General features: G+C 37.9%; 1 protein-coding gene and 1 long non-coding RNA gene across 4 annotated transcripts; both read right to left on the bottom strand.

Moving 5' to 3' along the window:
• Nucleotides 1-494: 494 nt before the first annotated feature.
• LOC111021846 (oligouridylate-binding protein 1) lies at nucleotides 495-18,366 on the bottom strand. 3 transcript variants are annotated; one of them, XM_022298934.2, is made up of 13 exons: nucleotides 18,013-18,360; nucleotides 16,586-16,647; nucleotides 16,376-16,468; nucleotides 16,169-16,271; nucleotides 15,754-15,830; nucleotides 15,621-15,682; nucleotides 15,432-15,519; nucleotides 15,202-15,277; nucleotides 15,063-15,093; nucleotides 7,797-7,916; nucleotides 1,935-2,020; nucleotides 1,352-1,525; nucleotides 495-1,097 (listed from the first exon to the last, which is right to left on the bottom strand). In XM_022298934.2, exons 1-13 carry the CDS (start codon nucleotides 18,091-18,093, stop codon nucleotides 795-797), a joined length of 1,356 nt encoding a protein of 451 aa, XP_022154626.1. In that variant the 5' UTR covers nucleotides 18,094-18,360; the 3' UTR covers nucleotides 495-794. The 3 variants fall into 3 exon arrangements, with proteins under 3 accessions (XP_022154626.1, XP_022154628.1, XP_022154627.1); XM_022298936.2 differs by lacking the exon at nucleotides 7,797-7,916 and having other exon boundaries at nucleotides 18,013-18,366; XM_022298935.2 differs by lacking the exon at nucleotides 16,376-16,468 and having other exon boundaries at nucleotides 18,013-18,355.
• LOC148209962 (uncharacterized) lies at nucleotides 5,183-7,790 on the bottom strand. Its single transcript, XR_015792620.1, has 2 exons — nucleotides 7,274-7,790; nucleotides 5,183-7,169 (listed from the first exon to the last, which is right to left on the bottom strand). It is a non-coding gene; the product is annotated as an uncharacterized LOC148209962 (long non-coding RNA).
• Nucleotides 18,367-22,202: the final 3,836 nt, after the last annotated feature.

The raw sequence follows: 22,202 nt of genomic DNA, 5'->3' as shown, positions 1-22,202 counted from the left end.
TAATTCAGTTAGAAGATCCATTAAGGAGCCTCAGGTCAACTAGTCATGGGTCTAATGGGAGCGATTACTGCAAAAAAGCTTTTCGATGATCTGCTTGAAGCATCTCTACCTCCCTCCAACTGATTATGAAGAAGATTGGAATGGGATCGTCAGTCAAGGTTCTTTTCTTTGGAGTTTCTGAGAGGGGGCATGGGGATTCCCCTACCGGGTCCTAATTATTCCACAATGTTATCTTAATCTTTAGCTTGTTGGAGAAAAGTGTAAAATGAGCCAACAAAACGAGAGTAAACCAAACCAAACCAAACTAAATTATAAGGGGGCTCAATGAGAGTCCACGGAGCTCTTGACATGCCCCTTAGAATAGAGGTAGCACTGTCTGCCGGCACTGCGGTACACATGCGCCCACTTCTTTTCACGGGCATCCTTCCAAAACATATTTTCTTGTCACTTACCCTATACAGTATTCAGCAATCAAGGCATATCAACAAGTCAGAGAACTAAACCTTTGAAAAAGGAAACTGTAATGAAGTAATTTAGAGGGCTATCAAGATTCGAGGATTGGAACTTATTTCCAGATGTGCCACCGTATTTTCTCTAGCAAGATATTACAAACTAGAACAACCATTAAAAGTAAACAAATTAAAATCACTCTGCAATATCCCCCCCTACCAGCCTACCACTACATTGCCAAACGCAGCAATTTAAGATAGTTCTTGGGTCATAATCCCAAAAGACGCAACACTATTTCTTTAGTTCGACAATGAACTACAAGCATCATACAGCAATCCAAATACCTAGTAGTACATGAGCTGTTGGGTGGTTGCAATATTTTGGAACCCACCATCATATATAGTTTGACTAGTGCCAGCACCACCCATCCCAATTCCCATCCCCATTCCCATGGCTGCCTGCTTGAGGGCATGTTGAGCCGCCTGTGGATGCATTAGCGCTTGTGCCGCACCCATTTTGCTCAATGTCATTTGCCGTTCATAGGCAGCAAGGTCAGCCGCAGAGAGACCTGGCATGTGTCCCACATTTGGTGGTGGAAGAGGGGTAGAATTAGTCCCTGGCGGGGTTGGCTTGCTGCCCCATGAGCACTGCAGTATTTGATTGCAAAAAGATTAAGTGGATAAATGAAGTTTCAAGTCCTACAGTCACGCAAATAAATTTTCCCAATGAACCCGCATTAACTTAACCCATAAGAATCAGTCGGTCCCCTTCACGCAACATAAATTGTCCGCCCAGATAACCAAGTTTGAAATAAATATTGACACTAAGAACTAAATCGTAAAATGATGACTAATTAACCTATTTATAGAACAAAATTGTACATTTTTCATCAAGGCTGTACCTTAATTGGTTTGCCACAGAGAACTCGAGCATTGCCCATTTGAATGGCTAGAGCTGCTTCAGCATGAGTGCTGTATCTCACAAAACCAAAACCTTTATCCCGTTGTACTCTAACATCTTCAATTGTCCCGGCACCAAGGGCATGAAAATAACGGTGGAGATCAACTGAAGTAACCTGCAGAGCCATAAACACTGACAATGACACAATCCTAAAAGGATCAAGCTAACATGAAAAAACTGACATGCTTTTAGTCCAGTTTTTAGTTGTGAAAAGGAAGGATTGCTTGTACTGCACATTAGATAACTTTTCTCTTTTTATGAAAACCATATTTTCATTCAGAAAAATGAAGGAATAAAAAGATCCAACAAAAAGCACAGCCCACCATAAAAGGAGCCAAACAAAAGATACAAGCCATAAACTTTCTTAGATAAATTTTAGAAACGCATCACCATCATGCCTATTCGTTTAGAGATGGCAGAGAACTTTGACAAGCCATCCAGTTGCAGGTTCACCCAAGTTAGCTGTTTCAACAACTATTATTAGCATATTAGTTGCTATTATATTATCAAAATAATTTCCTTGCCTCGGGAGCAAGATTTCCCACATATACGGTTGTGTATTGAGGATTGTTCTCAGGTGCCTCCTCATTGGATTTCTCTTGACCACCTTCTGCAAAAAGAGCCATGACAAGGTTGTGAAACTAAAACTAATAAAGGCAAAAATATAAATGTCTCATAAGAGAGATGCAGTTTGCAGAGAGCAGTGATGAAGAAAATAAAAGGCTCAAAAAGGAAAAACGTTCACTGATAAAAGTGTTGTCAATAAATACTAATAACCAGAAATTTTCATCAGTTTTGAAGTATTCACCGCACTCAAAATTAGAGATCAGAACTCACAACATTGACAGTTAAGAAATTCACAGGCACTTAACATTTAGTGGTGGTTTACTCATAGGTTAGACTTGTGTAATTCAAGATTACAAAGTTGAGACTTAGATATGTGGATTTTTTTTTTCTTTAATAAAAAACCAACATATCATTGAGAAAAGATGAAAGAGAACAAAGGCAAAAGAGCCAAACAAAAAGACGGCCCAAAGACAAGGGGCATACAAAAAGACAGCCCGCAAACAGAGTCCGAAGGCTAACTATGCAATAAAAAGCTGCAATTCAACGTAAAAAGACCTAAATAATAAGAACAATACTTTTTTTTTAGTAAGCAACATGTATTTCGTTGATGATATGAAATATACAAAAGGCCATAAAGATAAGTTACACCTTCCAATTTGCTATAAGGTCATTTAATTTGTAACTAATGAATGGGAAGTAGAAACATTTACACCATTCTAGGACAAGTACAATAGCTCTATCAAAAAGATCTCAAAAGGAAGAGAGGAGTCGTTAAAGATCCTGTTGTTCCTTTCCATCCATAACTTCCATAGAAAAGCTCTAATGATTTGGATCCAAAGGATTGCATTCGTTTTTTTTTAAGGGGTGACCGGTCTGCCTAAGAGATGACCTTGAGATTCTGGTGCCATATAGCAAAGATGGCAGCAGTTTGGGGAGAGGGCCATATGTGGCAGTCATCTTTGGACCTTGTCATGAGTATTGATTGCGCGGTGACTAAGCTCCCAGCAGAAGAGCTTGATTTTCATAGGATATTTCCCTTTGCCAGAAGCTACGGTAGAGGGGAGGGCGCTGGTTATCCTCGGCGGAGGTCAATAGAGAGAAGAAAGACTTTGTGCTGTAATTTTTTGTGGGATCCTTTGTCCAGATCCATTTATCGCCAGTGGGGGAGGGGCAAATCTGTTTAAAATTTGTGAAAGTTGTAGCCATTCCTCTAACTCATCATCTTTAAGTGGTCAACGAAAGTTGTAATCCCAAGATGCTGTGGCCTTGGACCAAAGATCCATGATTTTGGCATCTTTGTTCAAGGTGACAGCGTAGAGTCTGGGGAAGCGGGTGGCCAAAATCTCTAAATTCAACCAACTATCATTCCAGAAGCTTAGGAGGCTGTTTTCTCCAATCTGACAGTAGGCGTTTGCCTTAATAATTTGAGTATGCTGAAGGATTGCACACCAAGGGCCTTTGTAGGAGATGAAACGGTTTGATGGCCAAATTGCGGAAATTGCGGAGGGGTCCCAACATACTTTGCCAATATGAATTTCCTCCAAAGCTGATTTGCCTCCATTAAAAAGCGCAAATCCACTTGGATAGAAGGGCGATGTTCTTTTCCTTTTCCTGACGTTACCAATGCCTATGCCCACTTCAAGTAGTGGAAGCTGTTCCAATTGACTAGGGGAAGCTTTCCTTTCTTGCTTGGTCCCTCCCAAAGGAAGTCTCTGATGACTTTATCAATCCTTTTGGCAGCCTGTCCTGGAAGGTTGAAAAGAGAGATAGTAAGTGGGTAAATTAGCGAGAACCGATTGAAAAATAGTATGTCTTCCCCCTTTTAAGATGAAAGAATTGCTCCACTTGTTGATACGATATTCCAGCTTTTCTATAATGGGTAACCAAAAAGATTCCTCCCTAGAATTGCCGTTCAGTGGGAGGCCCAAGTAAGTAGTAGGCCAGGTACCCAATTTGCAGCCCCATCCTCTGGCTATGGCATTAGCAATCTGTGGTTCCAGCGACATGCCAGGGATTTCTGACTTATTGTAGTTGATGTTAAGTCCAGATGCAACTTCAAAAGCCTTGACTATGAGGTGGAGATTTCTGATACTTGCTGATCCTTGCTAGTGAAAAGGAGGGTATCGTCAGCAAATAGAAGGTGATTTATCTTGATGCTGCCATATCTGGATACATACCCCTTGAGAAGTCCTCTGTTTTTCTCCAAGGGTGAGAAGCCGACTAAGGACGTCCGTGACCATGATGAGAAAAAAAGGAGACAAGCGGTCTCCTTGGCATAGGCCTCTAGTGGCAGTGAATTTCCATCTAGGCTTTCCATTGATAATAATGGAAGAGCTTGTGGTAGAGATGCAAGTGCGAATCCAGTTTCTCCACTTTGTCCTGAAGCCTTTGTGGTACATCACAGAATCTAAGAATTCCCGGTCAACCATATCAAAAGCTTTTTCAAGATCTAGCTTGATCACTGCACCGTCTTGTTTTCTCTTTCCATTCGTCAATGATTTCGTTCGCAATGAGAGAAGAATCGAGGATTTGTCTTCCTTCCACAAAAGCTGATTGATAGGCAGTGATGGTGTGTGGGAGAACCTTTTTAAGCCTATCGGAGAGGACATGGGCTACGATTTTGTAAGCACAAGGAATAAGGCTTATAGGTCGGTAGTCATGAATAGTCTTTGCACCTTTCTTCTTTGGGATGAGACATATGTAGGTTTCATTTAGAGCTGCGTTGATGATTACATTTTTGAAAAAATCGTGGAACATCGCCATGATGTCGGCTTTAATGATGTTCCAAGATTTTTTGGAAAAATTCCACTGTGAAACCGTCTGGGCTAGGGACTTTATCAGCACCTAAGTTCTTAACTACCCTCAGAACTTCCTCTTCTGTGAATTCTTGTTCCAACAGTACGCTATGGTAGGGGTGTTCATCATGCCCCAAAAAACCGCTACAACCGATCGAACCGTGTCGATTCGGTTGGTTTCAGCAGCAGGTCGATCAGAGTCAGTTTTACCTTTTGTAAAACCGACCAGTCGGTCGGTCGGTGGTTCCAGATGAAGAAAAACTGACCGACCGACTGACTTTTTCAGTTCTATAGGTGTAGATTGGTACGTTCTTCAAGGCGGTTTGGAGAAAAAACTAGGAGCGCACATGGTTTTCTCGAAACCATACAACACTTTTATTTATTTTTTATTTATTTCTCTTTCCTCTCTCATCTCTCATCTCCCATTTCCCAATATTACTCATTATTTACCTTTACATTTGTTATCTCTTCCTCTCTCTTCTCCCTTCTTCCCATTTCTCAAAATCTTCCTTCTCACCCTTCTTTCTTCGCTTCACTTCCATTATTTCTTCTTTATTTCTTCTTCTTTTCATCTTCTCCCTCTCTTCTTTTTCTACTTCCATTCTCCCATTTCAGATTCCATCTCTCTCTCCCTCATATCCACACTCTCCCAGCCACAGCTCGCCACCGCATCGCCCACAAACGACTCACACTCTCCCTCTCCTCTGTCGCATCGCCCTCGCCGCTATGACGTCGTTGATCTCCGTTGCTCAAAGCCCGTCGCCCGTCGGTCACTTTACACCGTGACCCAGCCAATGCCAAGACCCAACCCCTGCCGCGACCCAATCCCACAGCCGTCTGACCGCCACTCGGATTTTGCACACAATTCACACACTGATATTTAAAAAAAATTAGTCAGTTTTGTCGAAAACCGACCGACCGAACTGATCATTTGGTCGGTCGATTATATCTTATTTAAGCGGTCGGTTGGTTTCCATTTTTGGAAATCGACAACATGTTGGTCAGTTGGGACTTCAACCTAGAAACCGACCCGACCGACCGATGAACACCCCTACACTATGGCATTGGTGATTGGCTCCCAAAGTAGATTCGTTGGATAGAGGTGAGTACCTTCCTTTCTGGTGTAGAGAGACTTGTAAAAGTCTATGAACTCTCCTTCAATGTCATCAATCCGTGTCAAATTGTTTCCTGCCTAGATAAGATTTCTGTGATGGTGCTCCTTCACCTCTTGTTAGCAAGGGATCTGTGATAGAACTTGGTGTTTTTGTCCCCGTCCACAAGCCATTTCTGCTTGCATTTTTTATGCCAATAGATTTCTTCCCTTGCTGCCAATAAAATAAGGTCTTCACGAGCCTTGTCAATGATTTGTGTTGGTGTGAGAGGGGATCTTACTTCTTATTCGTCAATAGAGCTAATATCCTTCACCAGGGTCTCCCTCTGTGTAAGCAGGCACCCGAAATTTTAAGAATTCCAAGTCTTCAAGGCAGATTTTAGGGCTTTAAGTTTCATCATAAGACCATGACCCAACCAGCCATTGGTAGGGTTGCTGCTCCACCAATTTTTGAGGAAGGGGAGGAAAGCATGGTGAGTTAACCACATATTTTCAAATCTAAAAGGGGCGGGACCCCACTTATTCTGACCAGAATCAAGGAGGATGGGAAAGCGGTCAAAGGTAGTTCTGACCAGCCTCCTTGCTATTGGGAGCCTGAACGTGGTAATGCAGTCATTGGTGAGTAGGAATCTGTCAATTAAAGAGAAGGATATGCTATTTGACCATGTGTGTTTACCATTGGACAAAGGTATCTTAGTGAGGGCAGAGTCCTTGACGAAGGAGTTGAAGAGTCGCATGCTCTTTGTGAGAGGTCACCCATGTAATTTCTCCCAAGACCAACGAGAGAAGTTGAAGTCTCTAGCCAAGACCCACTGGTTGCTACACAGAAAAAAAAGGTCTCGAAGCTCTTGCCAGAATAGATGTCTATATTCTGTAGTAAATGGTCCATAAATTCCTGTTAACCATAAGGGAGAACCATCAGCTAAACAAAAGTTTATAGTGAGGGAGAAGACACCTTCCTGATTTCCACCGCCACGAAGTCCAGATCATTCCAAAGGATGAGAATCCCTCCTACTGTTCTAGTGGCGTCAAGGGCGGCCCAATTGATCCCATGTGAGCTCCAGAAGGATTTAACAATGACGCTATCGATTTGAGAGAGCTTTGCCTCTTGTAGGATAACCATATTTGGATTTACTTGGGAGATGGATTGCTTGATAAGGGCATGAGCCTCTAAAAACATTCCAGGAGAGGATCTTCATTTGACAATGGAGGGGCCACCCTTGAGAAGCACAGCTCACGTTTGAACAAATTTCTTGGTAACTGATGCCCAAACAGAGGCATTAAACCTATCATGAGAGCACACCATCTCAGAAGACCTCTCTTGATCTCTAAAAATTATATTGTTCCTTTCCAACCAATGACCCCAATTTACAGCAAAAGCAAAACCCACCTGCCAAAGGATCGACCCTTATATGGCTGCCATATTCGTTGTTGAACCAAGGACAACTAGAGCGTCCATTCTTCTTTTCTAACGAAAACCAACGAAACTAAAAAGTTTTAGTTTGATTCGGTTTTATACTAAAAAAATGAGAAAACCCAAACTAGACCGATGCTCTATATAAAAGGGAAAAAAAAAACCTAGAATATTGGGGGCCCCATTTATTCTCTCCCTAAACTAACACAGAGGTAGACCCTTCTTCCTACTCTTAGACATAGCTCATGTTTGTCATGCTCCTCCAACTTCGTGCATCGGCTCGTCTCTCCATCATCCGGCCCGCTCTTCCTTCATAGTGAGATTCTTTTACTCTCTATTACAATATGGTTTGTTGAAGATGGAAGCAACTTTAATTAGAACATTTGGTCTGTATCTAACCAGACTTTGAAATGAATATACGATATAAACGAGCCAGATACAGACCAAATGTTCTAATTAAAGTTGAACATCTCAGAGTTAAAGACTCTTGATGAAATACCTGAAGTTCCAGTCGTAAGCTCTACAACACTTCTGGAATCTGAACTCTGTTTGTCATCACCAGAATTAGCACCTTTCGTGGCCCAATTACACCTAATCTGTCGACTCCCAAGCCACTTTCCTATATCATCAAAACAGAAGAAAAACTAATATAGAACAATTCCCAATCAAAAGAGATAACAATACTCATATCCCAAAAACTGAGCATTAAAAAATGATATTCAAGACAAAGTTTTAACACCAAATGCATAACATAATATCCAGCTAAATGAAATAACTTAGAACCAATGTTCAAAATATTGATGTTGGAAATTTTGAAGTCTCGATTTCACAGGAATGTGAATGTCAATGGAAATTTCACCAAAAAAAAAATCATGGAAACCATAGAATTGATGGAACTAGTATGCAATAGTTTATAGCTTTAATTGTGACTCAATTGACAATTTCTAATCATCATATATAACAATATAGAAATAGTTTGCCTTAAAACATCTTTCTCTCTCCCTTCTCCTTCCCAACCCTAACCCTATCCCCGCGCTAGCCACTCCTCCAGACGGCACCACACCGCCCACCATCGCTGCTGCTCGTCAACCCTAACCCTAGACGCTACTCTAACCTATCCCTAACCCTAGCCGCCGACTCACCCCTTCCTCCAGACGATGACGGCCCTCTTTCCGCCGTCGCCGCTGCTTGCCAACCCTAACCCTAGCCACCACTCTAACCCTATCCATACCCTTCCCGCCGATCTAACCTTTCTTCCAGGCGTCATCGCCCTTCTAACCCTAACCCGCCGCCAACATCCTCATAACCCTAACCCACCGTCAACGCCCTCCTAACCCTAATCCACCGCCTTCTCCTTTGTCGTTACCATAGTCACATCCGTCCCAACCAGCTCACCGACGTCTCCGTATTTTTAGGCTGCTTTCAAATGGATTGGAGAAGTTGCAGCATTCAAGACAATTATTATTGGATTTGGTGTGACAGTGACTGTTTTCTCATAAAAGACTCTAGGAAGAATCTTCAATTTTTTCTTCAACTTTCCCAGCTTCAGTGGTTAGAAAAGGCTTTAATGGAACTTTTACATTTTCCTTTGTATTCAAGGTTTTTCATGCAAGTTAAGGATGGGAACAGAACTTGTCGACTACAGAAAAAGAGACTCTTGAAAGGTTGGTTTTTGGAATGTGTTGTTTGGCCGCCCTCTTCGGGTGGAAGAAAATTCATAACTGTACCTGCAGGGTTTAGAAAGATCGGTTGGGTAACCTTTTAGGACATGCTAAAAGACTCTTTGGTGAATTTCAAATGAAAGGTGTTGCAGGGCATCTCCAACTCTTCATTTGTATAGAGGGCTAACGACAGAGATAGTATGATGGCATCCCCTACCGTAAAGGATGAGGTTTTCGAGAAAAGAAAATGGAGCAACTCTTATTGGGTTCAAAAGGAATATGAAGTTGCGGAAACAGATTGTGATGTAGCTAACTCTCTTATACGTTAGCATACAGTACAATCCTTTTATTAGTTAAGTCTTTTATGGTTAGTTAGTAGTTACTCTATGGTAACTACTTGTTACCGTGTCCTTTCTATTTGCCTATTTAAAGGCTGGTTTATGTATCTTTAAGGCAGATTCCCATTAATAAGAATTCCATTCGATTACTTGCATCAAATTTGGTATCAGAGCATCCAAAAAAATCCTTGGGGTTTTAAGCATGGCGGGAAAAAAGAATGCTCCATTGGGAGGAGACTCTTCACTCGCTGAAAAAGAGGCGGAACTTACTGCCGTCCTCTCTCCACGATCGTCAACCACTCGAATCTTGATGGTTGAAGGGGCTGTAGAATGCAGCGGAATGTGGTTGAGATTCGTCAAGTTTTGAACGTGTAGGTAGAGAAAATCGACAACATTCAACTTTAGTTTGAAACACAACCAAGAAAGAAAAATGGGAAAGACATACAAGAACAGGGTATTACAATTGGCCGTGGTACGCAACTTCCAGTTCCAAGATTGCACCAAGAACCCATCCCTAATCCTCAAAGAAACACCGAATTTCCTCACACTCCAAACCAAGATCTCTATAACAGAGCGCCGAGGGAATATTTCGAACCTCGTTTTCCACCTCCACAACTCCAAGATTGGCAGAGATATCATCATCATCTTCGAAGACAGGGTAGATACCCTTGGCGGCAAGAAGCTCACGTTGATTCTTCAAGTGAAGAAGAAGATTTCCAGCAGTGGGGAGATGGTAGGCGACGGGATGTCCAGCAGTAGAGGGATGGCAGGCAACAGAATCACTACAACCAGCACCACCGCGATCCAGGTGATTACAAAATGAAAGTGGATTTACCTCATTTTGATGGAAAGATGGACATAGAAGCCTTTCTTGAATGGATCAAGAATGTGGAAAGTTTCTTTGAATATATGGCAACTCCTGATCACAAGAAAGTAAAGCTGGTGGCCCTTAAACTAAAAGGTGGTGCATCCACTTGGCGGGAGCAATTAGAAACCAATCGACACCGTTTTGGTAAGGCCCTTATTCGTACTTGGGAAAAGATGAAAAAACTTATGAGGGGCAGATTTCTTCCTATTAATTTTGAGCAGATTTTATACAATCAATACCAAAATTGCAAACAAGGGACTCGTACCATTGCTGATTATACAGAGGAGTTTCATCGGTTAGGGGCAAGAACCAATCCTGGTGAATCGGATCAATATCAAGTAGCTCGGTTTATTAGTGGCCTTCGCCTGGACATCAAAGAAAAACTTCAACTTCGGCCAATTGGGTTTCTTGATGAGGCAATAGCCACCACCATCACTGTAGAAAAACAACAGGCTAATCGGTTTCGAGTTCAATACCAAAGAAGACATACAGGGGACAATCAACCTAGTTCTTCCAAGAAAGGTACTCCTTTTTTTGATAAAGCAACACCTAGTACTTCATCTACTGCCAAGGGCAAAGGATCTGAGGATCTAAAACCAACCGAACAAACTACCAAAAGAACAGCTAATGCTTACTCAAGGCCCACGTTAGGGAAATGTTTTCGGTGTGGGCAAGTGAGACATTTATCAAATGAATGCTCACAACGGAAAACAGTCAATTTCTTGGAAGAATCCCAAGATTTTGACCAATCTGGTGACCTAGAATATGACGAAGAAGTGGACTACATTGAACCTGACGATGGAGAACAAGTGGCTTGCGTTTTGGAATGCATTCTACTAACTCCAAAAACTAGCCACAACCATCAAAGACATTCTTTATTCCGTACAAGATGTACAATTAATGGTAAAGTTTGTAACATCATTATAGATAGTGGGAGCACTGAAAACGTGGTCTCCAGCAAGCTTGTTACAGCTTTGAGTTTGAAGGTTTCTCCTCATCCTAATCCATACAAAGTTAGTTGGATTCGGAAAGGAGGAGAAGTGTTGGTCAATACTATATGTACAGTTCCTCTTTCTATTGGCAATAGTTACAAAGACCAAATTACATGTGATGTTTTGGATATGGATGTATGCCACATCCTTTTAGGAAGACCTTGGCAATATGACACTCAAGCTCTCCATAAAGGAAGAGAAAACACATTAGTTTTCTTGGATGGGTAAAACTGTGGTTCTGTTACCCTTAAACAGCAATCCAACTAATAAAGCCAATGATAAAGGCAACCTGTTTTATATTTGCAATGGGAAGCAACTGTTGTTACAAAAAACAGAACCCATTCTGGGTCTGATAATCAAACATTTTGACAACCCAAGTAAATGGCGCAATAGTAAATGGCCCAATAGTAATCAAATTTTCCGGGTCTGTTGTTTTAGATTCGAAAGTGGAAGGCCCTTGAACTCTGATTGGCTCAATAGTAAATGGCGCAAGTTAGATGGAATTCACGTGAAGATGGAGAAGTGGGATCTTGAAAAACATGGCAGGAACGAAATGACAGTTTGTTTTGGTGGCTGCGTGAAAATCTGCGACTTACCTTTAGAGCTTTGGAACACAAATTGCTTCAGGGCCATTGGAATCCATCTCGGAGGTTTGAAGAAAATCTCTTCAGCAACACTAAATCTGTTGGAGTGTTTGTGGTAAACGTGGTTACCATAAATGAAGTTACCAGGCCGTATTTTCCCTCCATTCAGCATTCAAGGACTTCGTTGATTGCAGATTCTTCCAATCCTTTGGATATCCAAATATTGCAAGAAGTCTTGACAGACGAAGAGTTTCAACTTGGCAAAGATTCTAATAAGGTTAGCTTGGAAAAGCATATTGCAACTGATCCCTCATCTTCTTAAAACGCACCAGTTGGCCCAGACAATGTGACGAGTCAATTGAGCACCCCTATGGTCAGAAAAGATGTGGGAAAAGATGTGGGCATTATTGGCCCTACTGTTTTTCAAGAGCTAAATGTAGAAGCTATTTTGACTTCTGCTATTTTGAACCAGAAGTCAAAGGGCAACCCTTTTCCACCTGGTATGAAGAATACCGAAAGATTAATTCAACCCCTTCCTTTTTACTGCTCTCGTAGAAAGCCAAATACTAATTTTGGAAAGGAGCTTGCAAAGCCCTCGGTAGCTAAAGGGGTTCAAGTTAACCTGCTTTCTTCGAGGAACGAGTAGTTAGTAAAGATAGTACGAATAAGATAAATGTTCTGTCCATTGGCTCTATTCACTCCACTAACGAGGGTTTGCCTCTTAGATCATCTTCCTTAGAATTCTCGAATAATGATCTTGAAGATGACGATGGTGCAATCAGTATTAGTAGTTTAGACTCTTCTCCAAAGTCAAACATCCCAATTGAGGAATTTTCTGAGCATTCTTTTGCGGATGATTTTCAATCTTTATTTAACGAAAAAAAGAAGATGAGAAGCCAATTCTCCCACAACAAAGAACTATTCCTTCCTTTTTTGAATAAATGGTGATTACTCTTGTCCCATTTGAATCTGTTCTCTGAGCTTTAAGTTGTTCGGAATGTTGGAATGTTCTCAAACATGCCTTCTACAGAGTTCAAAGCTTTGCAGTTTTAGTTAGGTTGGTTGGTTTATGAGGTTTTCAAAGTTTTTCTCCAGCGTGTGGTTTGACATTTTATGGTTTATATTTGGAAGTTTTTTTAAGACAGCATTGAGGCTTCGTATTTGGTGTTTACTCCTTATTAGCACTTCGGTTGCGGTCTGTTCTTGTGCCCCTAGCTTCTACTTGGTTCTTTTTGGAGTTTGGTCTTCACTCTTGGTGCTAAGGAAGGTTTTTCCCTCATACGGTTGTTGACCCTGGAATTAGTTTGGTTTTCTAAGATCGGTAGCAAGCAATTTTTCTGAGTTCTATTTTAGAATGCTTTTATCTCTTTTGAGCTTGTATTGCTCTTGTTGCAATATTTATTCGTTATTTTTCTATTCTTCTCTCTTTTCTTTTCTTTTTTCACCCCCCGGGGGTTTTGTATCTTGAACATTTTTCTTTTTCGTATATCAATGAAAAGTTGTTTCTTGTTCAAAAAATCATATATAACAATATAAGTAATATTGATATGAAACAATCAATATTGATGGAAATTTTGAAAAAAGATTACCGAAAAACATAGAATGGGTGGAAATTGTAACTATAACTTAATTATGCTATAACTAAACATTTTTAATTCTCATGTTCATAAATATAAGTAATATTTGTATATAATTAAGAATAATATCAATTTTCAATTTTGAATATAACTAAATAATTGTAAAAAAATTAAAATAGTTTTATAATTTTACTACTCATAACATAAATAATCTTAATATTGATATATGAATACAAATATGTGCACACTTAAATAATCTAATTTTACAAAAATGTAAGTAACAATATCAATGTTGATAGAACTTTTAAAAAAACCACATAAATTATAGAGATTATTTTAAAAAAAAACTAATGACAAAAATAAGGAACGTAAAATAATGAAAAAAAAAACAAGTGTCAAAAAAATAATAATATGAAAAAGAAATACATCTAATCTATTTTTGAACCCAGAAAAGAAGATTAGCAAAATAAATAAGGTGGTGTGAGGAGGAAAGGAGAGAGATGGTATTGAAAGAGAGAATGGGAAAACGCCCTTGTCCCACATTGGTTATTTCATGGTTGGAAGAGTCTATCCCCACCTAGTACATGGGCCTTATAGTTCAAAAAAATTGTCTGTGTACGTGATATGTCAAAGGGGAGATGTCGTTGACTTGGGGGAAGAAATTTTATGTCCCCTGTGCGACATGTCATCTGTTGCTCAACATTCTATGCCCTGCTTAGAACCTGGTATGCATACTTTATTACACAAGTTTGGTCTAAAAAAAATATCCCATATAATATTTTAAATAGTTTTTATATGAACCAAGCCAACAATTCAGGAATTCTGTCCAAGGTTCAAGCCCAATAACCAAATAAGATTCAAGCCCATATTGCCAATCCAAACTCCTTTTTGAGGCTCCAAGCTTATCGAGATTGCATTGAAAATATTTTTTTCAAGAATCTAAGCTACTCGAACTCAATCCAAAAGGAATAGTTTAGGGAGGCCCACAGAAACATCCTAGTTTAAGACTATTTTTTTATCTTGAATCTTGTATTGACTCTTTATATTGGACAACTATTTAGGATTTCATTACCCTTAATTTTAAGCCCTAGCCACCACCCTCATTGATGTATTAGGGAGGGGAGATTGTTTTAGAATACACAATAATTTGTTTAGATTTGTCTCAGACTCTCATTGGACTGATATGATTTATCCCTTGTTTGTTTAGGAGATCTTTTAGGGTTTTCGTTCCTTTCTTGCTGCCCCTTGAGGCTATTTATGTGCCTTGTTTAGGTCATTGTAATTAAGACTTCAATGGAATAATATTCAGCCTTTGAGCAACTTAAAAGGCCAAAAACCTTTGCAAAACCCTTTTGCAATTCGATGCATTAGTTAGTGTTGCACGACCCCACAAACATTCTCAAATTGATTGATCACTAAACTTGTGGAATGTTTCAACCTTGAATAAGAAACAAGTTTCCTAACTTCTTGGTCATTGACCCAAAGACAATACAAATCAAGTTGACTTTTGAGTTGATCCAATTGTTAGGTAGGCTCTCATATTCAGTTCCCTTGGGTTTTCATATCAAGTTTCCATCCTTCACATTTCTTGTAAGATAATTCTTACTCTATTTCTCATTTCCATAACATAATGATTAAATTCTCATTTCATTTCAAGTCCTACATGCATGGCTAATGCACATGATATGGTTAGCTAGATCACTGAATAGAATAATATGAAACATTTAGGGGGATAGTAGGTATACCATTTATGTCATTAATTGCACTTTGAGCATCCTGAAAACAGAATAAACAAATCAACAGACAAACAAACAATTATGACAATCATCGAATAACCTGAAGAGTCAAGAAGGGGTAAAACGTCCTATTAAAAACATTCCAGACCTGCTCATTCCGAAAGGCAACAAACCCATAACCCCTCGACCGTCCAGTTTTCTGATCCCACATAACCCTTGCATCCCTGAAGTATTTAAGGAAAGAAAAGTTAGAGGTGCTAGAGCAAGGCGCTCGCAGTTGAATGAATGGCAATAAGTTAAGCTCAACCACATCTCAAACATTTTAACATAAGCCAAGCAGACAGACTGCATAAACAAAAATGTGGAGAACAAACTTACGAACAACTGGGGTAAACAGAAAAGCATGCAAACAACGTAGCATCAGTAACCTCAGGGCTAAGATCACCAACAAATATATTAAAATGACCTGCACAAAAACACCATTTAAAAAATCAGCCGCCAGATACTACAAACTCATCATCATTAGAAATAGAATCAAAGGAAAAAGAAACAATCTAAGCATACAACCAGATGTGTCCTCTCTCTGACTACTTGCATATGCCCAATTAACTTTTATAGGTTGTCCAAACCTGTGCAAAATTATAATGAAATATATGATTTGGTCAGTGTCAATAAAAATGCCAGAAATAATTCCACTTACAGGTTTCTTCCATTGAGAGAAATAATAGCAACTGCAGCCGATCTGCGATCAAAGTAGTCCACAAAACCATAGGATGACTGCATAAATAGTAATAAAACTTAAGACATAATGTTAGCGGCAATTTATATAACAAAAAACATGTTTAAAGAAGATCCTGATCTATGAGGATAACCCTGGATTATTTGAAATAATTCCACCAACTAGTTATTGAAGGAAGGAAAAAATACATCAAACTCTAATAGGTGGTACTTTTTTTTAATGGAAAAACACAACTTTCATTGAGGACAGATGAAAGAATACAAGAGGGAAATACAAAAAAAGCCCAAGCCAAAAAGAGTTATTAATCAATGGTACTTATTATCATCGTGGAAAGAGGTCATATAGCAACCAATCACGATCTAAAAGGAAACCTCACCTTCTCCTTCCTAATGAGCTTACATCCTTCAATGGGTCCAATACTTGAGAAAACTTCTTGAAGAAGAGGCTCGGTGACTTGAGGATGAATGTTTCCAACATACCTATATTTTCCCATCATATCAGATTGATAGCTTATTAAGCACAAAAAATACCAGAAATGTAATAGCAGTCAGTGTAATCAAATTCATTCAAACAACACACAAACCAGAATGGTATCAGTTTTAGCAAACAATGATCATGATGTGAAGTGTCATGGAGATCAATCAACAAATGCCAAACCCAATGAGGAACTCTATATCTAAGGCAAGAAAGGTACAAGTTAATCCAAGTCAAGACTCCATCTTACTTTGTAAAAGTTAAAATGAACTAAATGACAAATAGAAAGAGGAAAATAAAATATCTATTTAACACTCACACACTGCGGCATGTACTTGAATCAAAGCCAGGAGGCAGGTTTCCACTCAAGATAGGCTCTATCTGCAAAATAAAAAAGTAAAAAACAAGAAAGGGAAAAGGGAAAACAAAATCTTCCTAGAAAAACATATTTGCACTCCTCACCCAAATTCCAGCGACATATGGAAAAGATTATGTAAAAATAGTGTCACTAACAGACTCAAAGCCACAGGCAATGGGTAATGTTTTAATTCCAGGCTTGAAAAAGACTCCAATTGACTCTCATGTTCTTCAACAAGAAATCTCCAAGGACTTTTCAGGGAAGCTCATGTAAAGAGAGATATGGTACTGGTGTGGTACATCAATAATCATATTTCCGAACAGTTATCTGGATGCCTTTCTCTTATTTAGGTTACCAAATGCAACAGGTAACAGCCACATTTGTACTGGAATAACTATTTTCTAGCTCCTAAGACTCTCATAATGATGGCAACAATTCGTGCAGGAAGAAAAGAAAGGAGGATTATTTGCAAAGCAGTTAATCAATTGTCATCTACTCATTAGCACCCAAATTTCATCATGTATGTATGTGCACACAAATAGGCCAATCAAAGTGAAATAGGGGGGAGAGGGAAGGAGGGAAAAAAAAAAAGACGAACTCAGAGAAAAACAGGGAAACAATACATGGTTTTAAATTTGATAAAAGGCCATGCACACAAGGTTAATGTCCATGTGCTTCTTTCAATCGAGTAGGAATATTGTCTCTGGACATCATGTATGATTGTTTAACCCCAAACCTAATTGTTGTCTTTTGTGCCATGCCAAGAGAATCCTAAGACCCAAAGCCACCTGTTTCTTCATTTTTCCAACAACTCGGGGGCTTTAGTTTTTCTTACTACAGGCGTTTGACCTGGGTCGGAAGTCTTGAACAGCTTCTCAATGGCCATGTTTCTAAACATCAAGGCTTTGGCTTGGAAGTTGTGGTGGAAAAGAAACCATACACTTTTTCGCAACACTTGGGAAAGGGTCATTTGGGATACTGTTCAGTACAATACTTTTTGGTATAGCTCCTCGTGAAAATGTTTTCTTCGCCATGATTCAATTTTATCAATACCAATTGGAGAAAGTTATTCCACCCCCGGGGCTCCTTTCTAAGATTGATATCTTATCACCCTTTGAACTTTTAGTTCACCAATGAAATCTTCCCTGTTACCATTTATTATGAAAATGGAAAAAAAACAAAACAAAACAAAAAAAAAAACACAAGATGACATCTTATTGATAAAAGGAACCCAGATTTCAAGAGAATATAGCTGGAGAGAGAGATCCAAGCTCGTGGAATCAGAAAAACTGAGGAATAAATAATCGATCAGAAGAGGATACATAACTTACAACCAAATCTAACGATAAAAAAAATAAAAAAATAAAAACTATAAGAGAGGTAGAAACCTGAGGAGCGGCCAGGAGACCGGGGTGGGGATACAGAGACTGCTGCATCATTGCCTGCTGTCTAAGCCTCTGATACTGCATCTTTCACGAAGAGTGAGATTGAGATGAAGGAGACGAAGATCTTGAATTGGGGGGCTTCAGAACGAAGAAAAAACAAGGAAAAAAGAAAAAGAAAAAGAAAACAAACGAAAAAACAAACGAAAACAAGTAGGGAAGAGGAGAAAAAAATAAAAGAAAGAAAATAAAAACCCTCGAAGGGAGGGAGCAGAGAGAGGAAAGAAGAGCTCAATACAGAGTATCAGACAAATCAATTTTCGAGTAAATGGAAGAACAGATCTGCTCACAACCTTTTATATACCGCCACTTCCACTATTATCCGAGAGAAGAGGGAGGAAACTAAAAATTAGAGAACTATATATTCAAGTTCTATTTTCTATTTTCTGTTTTTATTTACTTAAATATATGTGTGTGTGTGTTATAAACCCTTCTTTTATTCAAAGTGTACAAATTCTATCGTTTACCTGTGGTCAATTTAATTTGTAAGTCATATTTATAAGTATTTGAAATTATCAAAATATTAACAATTATGTAGTAGATATTGTGTCAAAAAAAATGTAGTAGATATTATTTATTACTTTTTTTTAATTGTCTACAAAATTACTGTTATTGCAATAAAATAATTTATATTTAATTTAACTCCTTCTACCACAGAGTTATTGATTCGTCTTTTGTCATAGTCAAGGAATGTCGATGAAAACGTCGATGTCTCAATTTTATTGAAATATCGACAATATCGATGTCGATTAGTATTTCTGTAAAAGTCAAAGGAGTTAAAAATGGTAAAAATATATAAGTTAAAAAAATATTTTTCTATTTTAAATAAGTTTAAAAAATTAATTAATATTAATATCACGTTATATTAGTGTAACGTCTACGATGGTATGTTTGTTTAACATTTTCTAATTTTCGTTACGCTAAATATATTTTTAGTGCTAATGTTTGGTATTTTTCAATTTAGTCTTCATTATGTTTAAAAATATTCAATTTATTCTATCATTGTTTTGAATGTTTTTTTAGTACGATAAATGTGAGATGGATAATTAAACCTCTATATTTACCACAATTTGATTTCATTCATGAAATTTGGTAAACATAGGGAAGAAAGTTTTCATTACGATTCTTTATTACGATTGCGGGTAAGTAAATAGAACCTTAGAGGAAGAACAAGATGAATTAATAAATCCACTTTGAAGTTAACTTATTCGTTCGACCAATCATTGGAATGTAAACAAGAGACCACAAGGGCAAATATTTCAATAGAACATTTATCTAAAGCTTCGAATGACAACAATTTGACTAAAAAGTAATTCAAAACTTAATCGAAGAATTAACATTTATCTTAAAAATCTATAGAGTCAATTACAAAAAGTACTAGTTTGAAAGGGCTTTATTTATAATTGATATGATACGAGATTTACATTATACGAACTGAAGCACCTGAAACACTAAACATAATAGGTATTAGTTTAGGTTTTTGGGTTGAATAGTCATTTTTCATAGGCTCATTTGATAGATGTCTTCACCCCAAAATTTATGTTATCTAACAATTTACTTACGTCACTTTGGTGTGAAATTACATATTTGCCCTTTATCATTTTTTCTTGTTTCTCTTTTTTTTTCTCTCATTCTTCACTCTCATCTTTTTCATTTTTTTCTCTCTTTTCTTCGTTCTCTTCCAATCTCCCTTTCTCTTGGGAAAATTGATAAAATAAACCTTCAGGGTCTCTTAATTTTTTAATCGCCCTCCCCAAAACACAAATTTTCTAGTCCCTACTAACATCACCAACTTTGCCAAATGACCTCCCATGCCCCTCTTGCATTTTTTCCTCTTCCAAACTCCATCTCTCTTCTCTCTCCTCCACTAACATTTTAGACTCACTCCTTATTTCCTCTCTCTACCTCCATCTCCCTATTTTTCCAGATTTTTTTTCCTCCTCTCTATTTTCTTATCGTTTTTCATTATTCTCTTTTTCTCTTTTCAGCAAAGCTTTTTTTTCTCATTCTCCCTAAAATTTTCTTGGAGTTTCTCTTTTCCATCTTCCCTCTTTCTCTATTTTTTCTATTACTATTAGTCTCTTTCTTCTCTACTCACCACAAAAAGCAACTTTTTTTCCTCCATGATTCCCGTGACTTTTAGCAATCGCTGACGATGGATGCATCAAAGCCGACGAAGGAGGTCATTCGCCGAAGAAAGAAGATCAGTGGGGGAGGAGATAAAGAGAGAGAGCAAGGGTGAGCGAGAGAGAGCGAGGTTGAGCCAAATACTATCTCAATATTAATTCAAATTTGTTTCCCGAAATCTATTCTCAATCTCATTAAATCTCTCAACGTAGTTTTAATTAAGATTGAATTAAAAACCTCTCATTTTGCTTTCATCTCTTTCCTTCCTAATTTAAAATTTAATCAAATGAAAATATCAATTTAAAATCTAATTATAAAAAGAAAGTATTCGAGTTTGAAATTTAATTTAAATTTGTTTCCCAAAATCTCTTTTTTAATTAGATTTTAAATGGATACATTTGATTAAAATTTAACTTAGGAATGAAAGATGAGAAAGCAAAATTGGGGGATTTGAAAGCAAAATTGGGGGATTTGAAATTCAATTTTGGAGAGATTTAAGGAGATTGATGAGAGATTTCGGGAAACAATTTGAATAATATTGAGATTCCGTTTTTCTCAAAATTAATTTGATTTGATAAACATTAATTCAAAATTAATTTTTAGATACTATAAAAAAACAATCTCATTAAAAATATTATTTTTAGATTCCCTTAATTCTCTCTCGCTCACCCTCACCCTCGCTCTCTCTCTCTTGCTCACCCTCGCTCTCTCGCTCACCCTCGCTCTCTCTCTCGCTTACCCTTGCTCTCTTTCTCTATCTCCTTCCTCATTCCTCTTCCACTGAGCTTCTTTCTTCGACGAATGACCTCCTTCGTCGGTTTTGATGCAGCCGCCATCAGCGAAGTCACAGGAACCATGGATGCTACTGGTTTTTTTAAAAAAAAACCTGAGAGATTTAAAGTTTTGTTTTTTAAGTAAATTGTTGTTTTTGTGGTCAGTAAAGAAGAAAGGGAATAATAGTAATTAGAAAAAAAATACAGAAAGATGGAAGAAGGAAAAGAGAAAGAAAATTTTAGAGAGAATGAGAAAAAATACTTTGTTGAAAGAGGAAAAGAGAATAATGAAAAACGATAAGAAAAAAAATATGGAAAAAGAGGGAGATGGAGGTAGTGAGGGTCATGTGAAGGTGATGATGCTTATAAAACTTGTGTTTTGAAAATGATAATTAAAAAACTTAAAAGTGCCCTATAGAATGCTTATATAGATTTCAAAACACAAGTTTTATAGACATTTGCTGACATCACCTTCACATCAAGTGACCCTCACTACCCCTCCATTGATATTTTAGACTTCTCTACTTATTTCCTCTATCTACCTTCATCTCCCTCTTTTTCCAGATTATTTTTTTCTTATCGTTTTTCATTATTCTCTTTTCCTTTTTCAGCAAAGTTTTTTTTCTCATTCTCTCTAAAATTTTCTTGGAGTTTCTCTTTTCCTTCTTCCATCTTTCTGTATTTTTTCTAATTACTATTATTCCATTTCTTCTTTACTGACCACAAAAAGCAATTTACTTTAAAAAAAAACCCTAAATCTCTCATCTTTTTTTTTTTTAAAAAACGAGCAGAGCCTCCATGGTTCTCGTGACTTCGCTGACGACGGCTGCATCAAAACCGACGAAGGAGGTCATTCGCTGAAGAAAGAAGCTCACTGGAAGAGGAATGGGGGAGGAGATAGAGAGAGAGCGAGAGCGAGAGCGAGGGTGAGCGAGAGAGAATTGAGGGAATCTAAAAATAATATTTTTTTAATGATATTGTTTTTTTGATAGTATCTAAAAATTAATTTTGAATTAATGTTTATCAAATCAAACTAATTTTGAGAAAAACAGAATCTCAATATTAATTCAAATTATTTCTCGAAATCTCTCATCAATCTCCTTAAATTTCTCAGTTTTAATTATAATTGAATTTCAAATCCCCAATTTTGCTTTTCAAATCCCCAATTTTGCTTTCCCATCTTTCATTCCTAATTTAAATTTTAATCAAATGTATCAATTTAAAATCTAATTAAAA

Source organism: Momordica charantia (assembly GCF_013281855.1).
Source record: "Momordica charantia cultivar OHB3-1 chromosome 8 unlocalized genomic scaffold, Mcharantia_2.0 BLBB01000008.1, whole genome shotgun sequence".
Lineage (NCBI taxonomy): Eukaryota > Viridiplantae > Streptophyta > Magnoliopsida > Cucurbitales > Cucurbitaceae > Momordica > Momordica charantia.
This window is presented reverse-complemented; position numbering and strand designations above follow the sequence as displayed.

Bases quoted from the DNA above. Each gene is read 5' to 3' on its own strand.
- LOC111021846 (XM_022298934.2), bottom strand. From the start codon at position 18,093: ATGCAGTATCAGAGGCTTAGACAGCAGGCAATGATGCAGCAGTCTCTG. The intron at 15,094-15,201 runs GTCTGGAATGTT...TTCTGTTTTCAG, and splicing joins TTGCCTTTCGGAATGAGCAG to GATGCTCAAAGTGCAATTAA. The intron at 1,098-1,351 runs GTACAGCCTTGA...CAAATACTGCAG, and splicing joins TCTGTGGCAAACCAATTAAG to TGCTCATGGGGCAGCAAGCC.